This window comes from Danio rerio, chromosome 15 (assembly GCF_052040795.2).
Source record: "Danio rerio strain M-AB ecotype USA chromosome 15, GRCz13ab, whole genome shotgun sequence".
Classification (NCBI taxonomy): Eukaryota; Metazoa; Chordata; class Actinopteri; order Cypriniformes; family Danionidae; genus Danio; species Danio rerio.
Genome location: NC_141035.1, coordinates 26,265,153 through 26,278,308, shown reverse-complemented (window position 1 = coordinate 26,278,308; position 13,156 = coordinate 26,265,153). Strand labels below are relative to the sequence as shown.

At 36.3% G+C, this 13,156-nt stretch overlaps 2 protein-coding genes across 17 annotated transcripts in view; both read right to left on the bottom strand.

Moving 5' to 3' along the window:
* Window positions 1-13,156, bottom strand: part of mark4b (MAP/microtubule affinity-regulating kinase 4b) — a 90,420-nt gene that overhangs the window by 49,383 nt on the left and 27,881 nt on the right. The gene's annotated exons all lie outside the window — the stretch shown is intronic.
* LOC141377840 (uncharacterized) lies at window positions 4,732-12,718 on the bottom strand. The gene is made up of 3 exons (XM_087284185.1): window positions 12,684-12,718; window positions 12,444-12,551; window positions 4,732-12,086 (listed from the first exon to the last, which is right to left on the bottom strand). The coding sequence occupies exon 3, from the start codon at window positions 10,972-10,974 to the stop codon at window positions 9,037-9,039; it is 1,938 nt and encodes a 645-aa protein (XP_087140311.1). The 5' UTR covers window positions 10,975-12,086; window positions 12,444-12,551; window positions 12,684-12,718; the 3' UTR covers window positions 4,732-9,036.

Here is a 13,156-nt window from a genome sequence, read left to right as displayed (position 1 = left end):
AGGAACATTTTATTGCTCAATGCACTTTTAAAACTTTGTGGAGATTTATTGGATATTGCAGTTGTTTAAATTGTTGTATGCATGTGGCATCTTGATCTGTTAATCTTTAAGATTTTTATTTTCTAAAAAACAACTAGATATTACATATATGTACAAATGAAATTTTGTGATCTGCGTGTTCTATAGGATATTCTGTATACGCTTGTTAAGTGTGACGTCACACAAAGCGATGTGATACTTTCAAAAATCACGATCGCAATATACAGTTGAAGTGAAAATTATTAGCCCTCCTTAGAATTTTTTTTCTTTTTTAAATATTTCCCAAATGATGTTTGACAGTATGTCTGATTATATTTTTCTTTTGGAGAAAGTCTTATTTGTTTTATTTCGGCTAGAATAAAAACAGCTTTTAATTTTTTAAAAGCTATTTTATGCTCAAAATTATTAGCCCCTTTAAGCTATATTTTTTTCGATAGTCTACAGAACAATACATCGTAATACAATAACTTGCCTAATTACCCTAACCTGCCTAGTTAACCTTATTACCCTAGTTAAGCATTTAAATGTCACTTTAAGCTGTATAGAAGCGTCTTGAAAAATATCTAGTCAAATATTATTTAATGACATTATGTCAAAGAGAAAATAAATCAGTTACTAGAAATGAGTAACTATTAAGCTGTTATGTTTAGAAATGTGTTAAAACAATCTTATCTTCGTCAAACAGAAATTAGAAAAAAAATAAACAGGGCGGCTAATAATTCTGACTTCAACTGTATATATCAATGCCTATTATCGGCCAGAAAGTAATAAATGTTTTATAAATTGAATTGTTTGATCAATTTTTTATATTTGTGATGCAGCAAGCTCAGAGGATGATATGTACAATATGATGTTATATAAAATTCACTTTAATGTCTGATATGACTGAAAAGTGGTTTTAACAAATTTATTTTTAATTCAAATAAGAACCGGCTTGGACCTGGAAACAGTATTGCATACTCACCGATACGTCACGACTTAACAAGCTGATAGCATTGTAGTGTAAGAGTAATGCAGCAAACAACAACAAAAAACATCAGCATAGAAATTGACCATGATTTACAGAAGATACCCACTAAGGTAATTCAGTGTAACAACAGTTTAAATCTCCAAAAATCTTGACTTGTATATTGATGATGTTAAAAGAATGCAAAGTATACAACACTAAAATATTAATTAACAGTTATTTAAAATCTCTGTACTTTGCCACTACTTCAAACCACTAGGTTGTACCCATTTGTCCAACCCAGGCTCATTCTGATTACGTACCATTATATACATTTCTGGAGAGAACAAAATACATCCCAGGAGCGATGCTTTTTTGCAGTTTTTATTTTCGCAAATCCACCGGAGGCCAGTGTGTTTCAAATATCTCTCGCGGGTGCCATTTGCGCCTGCTGTTCTCACGTAATTCCACCAAAGGCCACTGTTGACTAACTCACTGACTGACTGACTGATCAGCCAGTTAGCGAGAAAAGAAACGGCATTATACCGCCCTGTAGCGTTCGTTTTAAAGATGAAATGCAGCCATACGTAGCTCTGGGAACATAATTCACGATCTCCAGAAACGTTTATAGGGCTACGTTTTCAGAATGAGCCTATGTTGCTTTTGTCAGCAAGACTTAAAAAAATAACATTTATTATAATAAAATGTAGTATAATTATGAAAAAAATATATAATTTCAAATACAGTATATAATTCATTAAATAAAAAATGGAATATTATTTACCTCCTATTTTGACATTTTATTTTCATATTTTTTACATATTTATTTTATTATGTATTAATATTGAACATCAGCATCAATTTAATGTATCCTTGCTTAATAAAAGAAATATTTACCTAACAACATACTGTTGTATTATTATTTTAGAGTAGGTTGGTATTGGCACATGGATGATTTTGTTCAATATTTAATTATAAGTTGTATCTTAAGTTACACATAAGACACTTACAATAAGTTAAAACCAAGACCACCACAGGTTCCCACTCCAAAAAACAAACAAAAAAAAGGTCCATGATGCCCCTGAGCTTAGTCATCACAATCTGCCTCCTAGGCACAAACAACACACAATGCCCCATAGTGCCAGAAATAGTGATAATCTCATAATTGATGTCACTTACATAAGTAATCCATGAGTATTTGGAGTTGATCAGAAATAATCTTGAAGTGTTAGGCGCTGAATCATCCACAGCATGACTCATAAATGTCAAGTTCACTTTATCTTCCTGTCTCTTTGGTGTAAATCGAGCTCTGCAACTCGCCTGATTTAACAGTTATACAAGCGTAAATCTCAAAAGAGTTCATTCATTTTATCATTAATTCCAGCTTTGTTGTAAGTCTCATTCACAACAAAAACAATAACTATATGTAACCCTCGGTACACAAATGTATTATAAGATTTAATCAATGGACCAGATGCTCAGAAGTCTAAATTCCTCCAAAGAGAGAGAAGATACAACAACAGTGAAGGACTCGGACACAGAGGTAAGAATAATAAAATATTGTATTGTAAAATGTTCACAGAAATATAAAATAAATAAATAAATAAAAATAAATAAATAAAACAAATTCTAGGTTTTTTTCACACTTATCTAATGACCTCAATCTTATTTACACTCTCTAATAACACTTCTCTTTCTTCACAGGCTATATCACTAATAAGGTAAGTTAATATTGTTGTTTTTCTGTTTTTCTATTGTTAAGGCTAATATTATATTTTGGTTACTATTATAACAATAATATAATATTAATATGCTAATAACAGTACTATATTAAAGGTTTGCAAGTGTAAGTTAATAATACAATATTAAAATTGTATTATTATTTAACATATAATCAAGATTTCCCTTCTTAAATCAGTTAACCTCTCTCTATAAAGATTCAAAAATTTCAACGAATGAACACTCTAAAGGAACAATGTACAAATAAAATAAAAATGAAAATAAAACATTCAGTTAAAACATTTCAAAATGTTCCAAAAGTCCAGTAAAGGTGATAAACTTTCAAAAAGATTCTTTTGCAAAACAACTAGGTTGCAAATTCAGTTCCAGAGATCCAGGATGTTGCACTTGTGAGTGTGTTGTAAATTTACACTCCTACCATGACGCTGAATAGGTTTTACTTTGTATCTTTTCAACAGGTGTATCCAAAGAATCCACTCAATGGGAGGCTCGCCAGTCCAACTCCACAATGAGACACGCACCGATGGAAGTTGAGACAATTCAAATCCAGAAAAGAGTTCAAACTTCAATTAATTCGAATCCAGAGCAGATCACATCCAGCAACTGACGTCAATAGAACATCTCACCGATGAAAAATCAGAAGAAGATGCACAAACGAACAAAACCAAGGAAAAGAAAAAAAAAACCTGGCCTTGAAAACACAAGGCCAAAGAAACCATTAGCATTTTACAGTGAATGCATTAACTCAGCTAAACACATTTCTAAATAAACAGCAACAGTAAATAACCATGTATATGCTTCTCTATGCTGAATTTCTGTGTTTTTCCTATTTCTCTCTCCTATTTGGCATTTTCTTTTTACAAATGACAACATTTTACTTTCTTTCTCACTTAAACTTTACACAATCACTTGTATAATACTCTGTATAATACTTTGAGTTTTTTACTAGACCAAACAAATGGTTAATTAATAAAACACATTTTTCGACACTAGTTTAAATCATGTTATAATGAAAACAATAATAATAATAAAAAAAAAACGAACTCACCAAGGAAATCATTCAAAATCAAAATGAAACAAACAGGAAAACTCCAGGTGGCACTCGTGTGCAGATTTCACTCTCAGAGACAAATCTTGTTTTTTTTCTCTCTCAATCCTTCATTAAAAATATATGATTGAAATCATGTCAGCATCTTATTAATAGTCAATTTTCACAGTTAATACGCATTAAAACATTAAAAGATGTAAATCTAATAGTTATATTACTTTTATTAATATAACAACTTACATCTCTGCTTTCCCTTGCGAACACTGAATCACCATAGCAACGGTAAACACAAGCTAACAGACAAGCGAGATTTGTTATTGTTTGGAAAGCTGATCTGCTGCTATAGTGTAAAGCACGATGATGTCATTCTAAAGCACTATTCCCTTGAATGCTGTATAATACTCTATTGTAAATTATTTATATAAGTAAATAATTTTAATGTATATTATTTAATCGAGTATTCTGCCAATGTTTTTTCCTCATATTTCTATTTGCTCTAATGCTGTATACTACCCACTAGTAACCTGGGTTACACATTCCCCCCCTGAATTCAGGCACGTCCTCGGGCATGTACGGGGTTGGGTTGTCACTGCAATTGGAAAAGGGTCTGGCACAACAAAGGGCTGATCTCTAGTGAGTATGGGTTCTTCTAACGATGTGGTAAAGGCAGAACTCAGACCTTGTAGTAAGGACTGAATGACTAGTGTCAAGGGATTTCCTAGTTTATGATATTCAAGCTTATTAGGAGGTCTACATTGCCTTTTTGAGCGTCTAGGGCCACTTGTATCTAGGTCTTCATCCACTATTGGCTGGTTACTTGAAACATTTTTGACATGTAGATTTTGATCATTAGAATGGGATACATCAACAGGATCTAATTCAAGCGCCCTTCTATGGATCTGTCCTTCAACACTATTTCCACTTCTTTCAGGTTCAATTTCTTTGGGGTCAATATCAGCAGGGTTCAGCACAGGTAAGAAATTCTCATTGACATCATCTCTTTGATTCTCTGTTAAGTCTTCTTCTAGTCTGGAATCAGGTAAGGTTTCTTTTTCAGGGTTCACCACGACAGGGAGTGGTTCAATGGGCTCTATGCCAGGTAAGTTCCTTACAAGCACAGGACTTTGTGATGAAGGTAACACAGTCGTTGTAATGGATTCCAACTGGCGTCCTGCATTTCTAATATATAGAGAGTCATCCTCAGATTCTGACTGATCACTCATTTGATGTCCTTTGGGAGCAAATTCTAGAGCAGAGCTAGACCTAGTTCTGGGCTTACGTTGAACATTTGGAGGACTCATTTCTTCAATTTCATTTTCAGACAAATATCCACAAGGTCGAAGTAAGTCTCTGTGTAAAGTTCGAACTGGACCAGTCTTTCCGTCAGGCTGGACTACATACACTGGGAGATCTCCAGCTTTACGGATAACTACATAGACATCTGGTTCCCATTTGTCTGCCAGTTTGTTCTTTCCTCTTAGCCTCAAATTTCGCACAAGGACTTTATCTCCCACGTCAAGAGTAGAAACAACCACATGTTTGTCAAATCTGCGCTTGTTACGTTGGGCTACTTTTGCAGAGTTTTTGATGGCAATTTCATAGCTCTCTCTTAAACCTTCTTTCAGATCTTTTACATACTGAGAGTGGGATTTGGTAGAACGATCCACAGGTAACCCAAAGGCTAAGTCGACTGGCAGCCTGGGCTGTCTACCAAACATAAGTTCATAGGGAGTGTATCCTGTTACATCATTTCGAGTGCAATTGTAGGCATGCACCAAAGGCTTGACAAACTCCTTCCAGCATGACTTCTTTTTGTTTTCAAGAGTACCCAACATTTGGAGAAGGGTCCTATTGAATCTCTCCACTGGATTTCCTCTTGGGTGGTAAGGAGTAGTTCTCACTTTGTGTATACCTGCGACGAGACATAGCTCTTTGATGAGGCTTGACTCAAAATCTCGTCCTTGATCACTGTGCAGTCTTTCCGGAAATCCATAATGTACTAGAAAGTTTTCCCATAAACATCTAGCCACAGTCTGTGCCTTCTGGTTTCTGGTAGGCACAGCCACCGCATATTTGGTGAAGTGATCTGTAATAACTAATATATCTTTGGTGTTACTCTGATCTGGCTCTAAAGACAAGAAGTCCATACAGACCAACTCCAATGGTCTGGTAGTCTTGATGTTCATCATTTCAGCTGCTTTTTCAGGAAACGCTTTTCTACGTACACATCTCTCACATGTCTTAATTTTCTCTTCCACAGATGATGACATTTTTGGCCAAAAGAATCTGGTCCTGACAAGGTCAAGTGTCCTCTCCATGCCCATGTGTCCCATATCATTATGGAGACTCTTCAACACTGTTCCACGTAAAGCTACAGGTAAGGCTAATTGATAGTGAGTGCTTTCCTGATCTTGCTTCTTCCTATAAAGCAATCCATCCCTTAATTCTAATCTGCTCCATTCCCTTATCCACAGAGTAACAGCAAGCGATTGGTCTTTTGAACTAGAAGGTTTTTCATTCCGCTGTAAACAATCAATAATGAATTTGAGATGAGGATCCATTCTCTGCTGTCTCTTTAACTCTTCGTTGGACAGGTAAGGAATGACTGGAAGACCATGCTCATTTTCTTGTTCAAACTCATTTGGTAATACATCTGCATGCAGGGCTAAGGACTCAACAAGGGCAATGGAAGGGTTGGAAAATTTGCATTTATGTGAGGAATTTCCAATCTGATGTCGATCACAGATGGCTTTTATGGCCTCTGGGAGGATAAGAGAATCTTCAACTCCAAATTCATCCAAATGATGAAGGGTAAACTGTTTAATTCTCTCTCTCTCTTTCTGAGATGCAGGGTCATCTAAAAGCTCACCATGTGGTCGTCTTGAAAGGCCATCTGCATCACAGTTTTGACTTCCAGCCCTATACTGGAGCTTGAAATTGTAAGTGGACAGACTTGACAACCAGCGATAACTGGTAGCATCAAGCTTTGCAGATGTCAGAATGTAAGTTAAAGGGTTGCTATCAGTTACGACCACAAATTCTGTTCCATACAAATAGTCACTGAATTTAGATGTGACTGCCCATTTAAGAGCTAGAAATTCTAGCTTGTGAGCTGGATACCGGCTTTCACTTCTTGTCAACCCTCTGCTTGCAAAAGCAATGACCCGCATTTGTCCCTCTTGTTTCTGGTATAAGGCTGCCCCAAGCCCAGTGGTACTGGCGTCAGTATGCAGAACATAAGGAAGCTTTGGGTCTGCAAATCCCAGAACAGGTGCAGAGGTGAGTTTCTCAATAATCATGTCAAAGGCTTGTTGACAGGGCTGATTCCATCTGTTTCCGAATTCCTTTTTGGGGTCCAGATATTGCTTATTCTTGTTCTCTTGTAGGTGACGTTTTTGAAGAGGTGGATACCCTACTGTGAGGTCATTAAGGGGTTTGATTATCTTGGAATAATCCTGAATGAACCTCCTATAGTATCCAGAAAATCCCAGAAAAGATCTTAATTCTTTGAGATTTCTTGGTCTTGGCCAGGTTTTTAGGGCCTCGATTTTCACTGGATCCGTCTCCACTCCATTTTCTGATACAATATGACCAAGGTATCGAACAGAAGTCTGGAAAAACTTGCACTTTTCAGGCGATAGCTTCAGTCCATATTCTTTGAGCCTTTTCAAAACGTGCATCAGCCTTGATTCATGCTCTTCTAAACTTTCAGAGAAAATGATCAGATCATCGATGAAGACCAATACCTCTTTTCTATTCAAGTCACCCATGCATCTTTCCATCAGCCTTTGAAACGTACTTGGGGCATTGGTAATGCCTTGGGGCATCCTATTGAACTCCCAGAACCCCAAGGGACACACAAAGGCAGTTTTACTTTTGTCAGCTTCCTCCATCTCAATCTGATAATATCCTGATTTTAAGTCAAGGACAGAGAACCATTTCGAACCAGTTAATGCTGAAAAGACCTCTTCCAGATTTGGCAGGGCATAGGCATCTTTAATGGTTTGTGAGTTCAGCTTTCTGAAGTCAATGCAAAGACGTACAGAATTGTCTTTCTTTCTTACAACTACTATGGGGGAGGCAAAAGGGGATTCTGACTCTCGGATAATTCCAGCTGCTAACAAGTCTTGCAAATGTTTTCGTACTGCATCAATGTCCTGAGGATGTATGGGTCGAGGTCTGTGTTTGAAAGGAGTCTCATCATTAAGCTTTATTCGGTGAGTGACTTTGTTTGTATGTCCATAATCTAAGTCATGCAAGGCGAAGACTTCAGGCATGGAATTTAATTGATCCGTTATTCGTTTCTTCCATTCAGGTGTCAATGGGGAATTTTCAAAGTCAAATTTGAGATTGGAACAAGCAGAAAGTTCTTTATTGACAGTGCTGGAATTTACTGGCCCACTCTTTATTACTTCTTGGACTGCCCGCAATTCAGCAATTATAGTTCTGGGATAGATGGTAATGTCGGTCTGAGTTTCATTCCGTAACACAACTGGTAACTGTTGATGTTTTTTGGTGGGTAAGGAATGCAAACAGCTGGCAACTAGCAAACCACCGGGTAAAGCGGGTGAAGTTGGTGACTCTAGAGCTACACATTTCCCTACATGAGGACAATTAACTAGAACATGTCCATCAAGAACCACTGTACATCCTGCAGGTACTACCTCTGGAACATGTCCCTTGAATTTGATACAGCCCACTACATCAGCACTCGCTTGTTTGTATCTTGCTTCTAAAACTTTTTGTACTGCACGGTAACCATGGAAGTTTGATTGAGGAAAGGAAGCAGATTGTTGGACATAGTTACTGTAAAGAGCATCTAATGAATTTGTGCCAATTAGAACTTGGGGAGTGTTCATCAAATCTGGGACTACCAGGGCTAAAGTGGGCACTTCTGTCTCTGTTCCAAGGAACTCTCTGGGAAACTTAAGAGTCAATTCCACATATCCAAGATAAGGCACTGTTTGACCATTTGCCCCTTCCACTTCCAGCAAGTTATCCAATGATTTAAGTGGACAATTTGATAAATTCTCTTGATAAAATGACCAGGGAACAGTAGTTACTTGGGACCCTGTGTCCAGAAGGCAGGAAACTCTTTTATTACCAACAGTTATTTGGGCAGTACACTTCACTCCCACTAATCCTCTTGGTAAATTTCTCAAAGGGGGTGCGTCACACGCATTTTGGTTGAACAATTGTTTACGTTTCTCAGGGCAATTATTATTTCTCTTAGTCTCTGTATGCCCCTCTACAGAGACCGTCCTCAGTTTAAAGGATTCATTATTGCTACTTGTTGGGTATCCCACTGGGCTTGTCGCTCCCTTAACTTGCGTTTTTTCTCAGCAACTTTAGTAGGGTCAGGAGCATTACTACAGCTGCTGGCAAGATGACCATCTTCCGCACATCTAAAACAATACCCCGGACGAGGTCTACTTTCAGGTAGTTTACTAGCTCTGTAACAATCTGTTGCTCTAGGTTCAGGCAGCAAGTTTCTGGTGCGGTTTCTATACATATCAGGGGCAGTCAGCTGAACCTTTAAATCAGCAATCTGTTTCTTTAAGTCAGCAATTTCAGTTGCTTCTACATCACTTTTAATTTTTGGAGTGGCTGTAGTTTGCATGGCTGTAATCTGTGCCTGTAACTCAGTGACAACATTTCTCAGCTCACTCACTTCATCTGGTTTTGCATTTTTTTTCTTTTCTTTCTGGTTTAAAGGCTTTTGCAGTGCAACAACTTGAGCTTGAAGTTCACACACTTGCTTTGCGAGAGATGTGTCAGTTTGATCATCCTGCGTTTCACTTTGGTGGGCAGATATCTGGTGAGCTGACAGTCTGAATTTCGAGGGGGCAGGATAGTGTTTATTTAGCCCTAAATGTTTTCTCATTCTTTCTTCTTTAGAGGCATTTTTATCTTCTTCTGTACGGATGAGAACTACTAATTCTGCAAATGAAGGAGGAGAGGCTTTTCTCCTTTCTAATTGAAGGTCAGCAATTAGAAAACTGTCCCAACAGCCGCGACAAAACTGCTTTAGAAGATATCGGTTTCTCTCTTCTTCAAATATCCCACCTCGTCGAATAGCTGTGCTTAAGAGAACTTGTAATCTGTGCAGGTAAGTTGAAGGCTTCTCACCATTGTTTTGGAAGCTATTCATAAATCTGGCTAATAACTCATCTCCATCTTCTACAGAGCCATATACAGACTCCAGCAATTCTAGATATACTGCAGGTAAACTGTTTGGTGGGACATGTTTAACAATATCTGCAGCAGGGGGAAGCAGACTGTCTATGATTTTTCTGGCTCGATTTAAGTCAGATATAGAAGGATCTGTCAGCAGGAGATCAACACTGGCACGCCAAGTGTCAAAATCTGGCTCATTAACAGGTCTAGGAATTTTTCCAGAGAAAGATCGGAGGCGAAAAGAGGTATGGTGCATTGGAGCTGTGTCATTTGTGCGGACAATGTGCTCAACTACTACCTTTTGCACGCTAGGAGGATCAATTATATCCATGGTAAGTGCTGGATGGGATGACACTGTTACTGTGGGTTTAGTACTTCTATGGTTAAGGCTTTCCTTGGACAGGTTTTTTGAATTTGTTGACTCAACTTCATGAAATGGTGAAATTCTAGATGAAGGAAAAGCTGTTTGTTCAGTAATCATACTTTGTGATATGACTGGGGACAGCAGTCTATTTGGTGAACTGACTGTGCTACGATCAAGTATTTGAGAACGTGCTGCATTTGGAAATTCAAGCTTTTTATCCAAAACAGGTAGTGACTCAGCATGAGAAGGACCAAATTTAATTTTCAGTAACTCTGTTTGGAGTACTTCCTCAATGGATTTCCCACTAAAACTAGCAATGTTTTGCAATTCCTCCAGATATCCATTAGTAGCACTATCACTAGCAATATGGGGGTAGACGCAGCTTAAAGCATGTACCATAAAAGTGGTACTTGGGTTTGACATACTAACTACAGTTAAAGGCAAAAGAGGCATCAATGTTTTCATCGCGGAGTTATGTGTAAACTCTATGATAGCATGTCGATGAAACTCACAGTCAGGGTCATCAATGAGAAGATGTCGGTTAATACTACCATATCTTAAAAGCCATGACTCTAAATCTGAGTCTGTCTCAGTCAGTGTCATTCCACCCACAATCACTGTTTTTGAGATATCTACATTCTCTTTTTCTATGATATCCATGACGTTAAAGTTCTCTCCGATTTGTAATATTTATAGTGAACTCGAATACTGTAATTAGACACTGTTGTTGCAATCTCTCTCCTGGCTGGCTCGCCACTTTTTGGTATGTAACCCTCGGTACACAAATGTATTATAAGATTTAATCAATGGACCAGATGCTCAGAAGTCTAAATTCCTCCAAAGAGAGAGAAGATACAACAACAGTGAAGGACTCGGACACAGAGGTAAGAATAATAAAATATTGTATTGTAAAATGTTCACAGAAATATAAAATAAATAAATAAATAAAAATAAATAAATAAAACAAATTCTAGGTTTTTTTCACACTTATCTAATGACCTCAATCTTATTTACACTCTCTAATAACACTTCTCTTTCTTCACAGGCTATATCACTAATAAGGTAAGTTAATATTGTTGTTTTTCTGTTTTTCTATTGTTAAGGCTAATATTATATTTTGGTTACTATTATAACAATAATATAATATTAATATGCTAATAACAGTACTATATTAAAGGTTTGCAAGTGTAAGTTAATAATACAATATTAAAATTGTATTATTATTTAACATATAATCAAGATTTCCCTTCTTAAATCAGTTAACCTCTCTCTATAAAGATTCAAAAATTTCAACGAATGAACACTCTAAAGGAACAATGTACAAATAAAATAAAAATGAAAATAAAACATTCAGTTAAAACATTTCAAAATGTTCCAAAAGTCCAGTAAAGGTGATAAACTTTCAAAAAGATTCTTTTGCAAAACAACTAGGTTGCAAATTCAGTTCCAGAGATCCAGGATGTTGCACTTGTGAGTGTGTTGTAAATTTACACTCCTACCATGACGCTGAATAGGTTTTACTTTGTATCTTTTCAACAGGTGTATCCAAAGAATCCACTCAATGGGAGGCTCGCCAGTCCAACTCCACAATGAGACACGCACCGATGGAAGTTGAGACAATTCAAATCCAGAAAAGAGTTCAAACTTCAATTAATTCGAATCCAGAGCAGATCACATCCAGCAACTGACGTCAATAGAACATCTCACCGATGAAAAATCAGAAGAAGATGCACAAACGAACAAAACCAAGGAAAAGAAAAAAAAAACCTGGCCTTGAAAACACAAGGCCAAAGAAACCATTAGCATTTTACAGTGAATGCATTAACTCAGCTAAACACATTTCTAAATAAACAGCAACAGTAAATAACCATGTATATGCTTCTCTATGCTGAATTTCTGTGTTTTTCCTATTTCTCTCTCCTATTTGGCATTTTCTTTTTACAAATGACAACATTTTACTTTCTTTCTCACTTAAACTTTACACAATCACTTGTATAATACTCTGTATAATACTTTGAGTTTTTTACTAGACCAAACAAATGGTTAATTAATAAAACACATTTTTCGACACTAGTTTAAATCATGTTATAATGAAAACAATAATAATAATAAAAAAAAAACGAACTCACCAAGGAAATCATTCAAAATCAAAATGAAACAAACAGGAAAACTCCAGGTGGCACTCGTGTGCAGATTTCACTCTCAGAGACAAATCTTGTTTTTTTTCTCTCTCAATCCTTCATTAAAAATATATGATTGAAATCATGTCAGCATCTTATTAATAGTCAATTTTCACAGTTAATACGCATTAAAACATTAAAAGATGTAAATCTAATAGTTATATTACTTTTATTAATATAACAACTTACATCTCTGCTTTCCCTTGCGAACACTGAATCACCATAGCAACGGTAAACACAAGCTAACAGACAAGCGAGATTTGTTATTGTTTGGAAAGCTGATCTGCTGCTATAGTGTAAAGCACGATGATGTCATTCTAAAGCACTATTCCCTTGAATGCTGTATAATACTCTATTGTAAATTATTTATATAAGTAAATAATTTTAATGTATATTATTTAATCGAGTATTCTGCCAATGTTTTTTCCTCATATTTCTATTTGCTCTAATGCTGTATACTACCCACTAGTAACCTGGGTTACATATAATTACATTAGCATTTTGACATTGGTGAATAATTAGTACTTGCGGAATGAAAAATCCAGCATCAGCTGGTAAACACCTTCAAACTACAATTGGATCGTGTTGATGGTGTAGTAATTACGTTTGAAAGTAACTTTCCTTAATTTTGCTTTATCTTATTTATTATATCTTTACTTTTT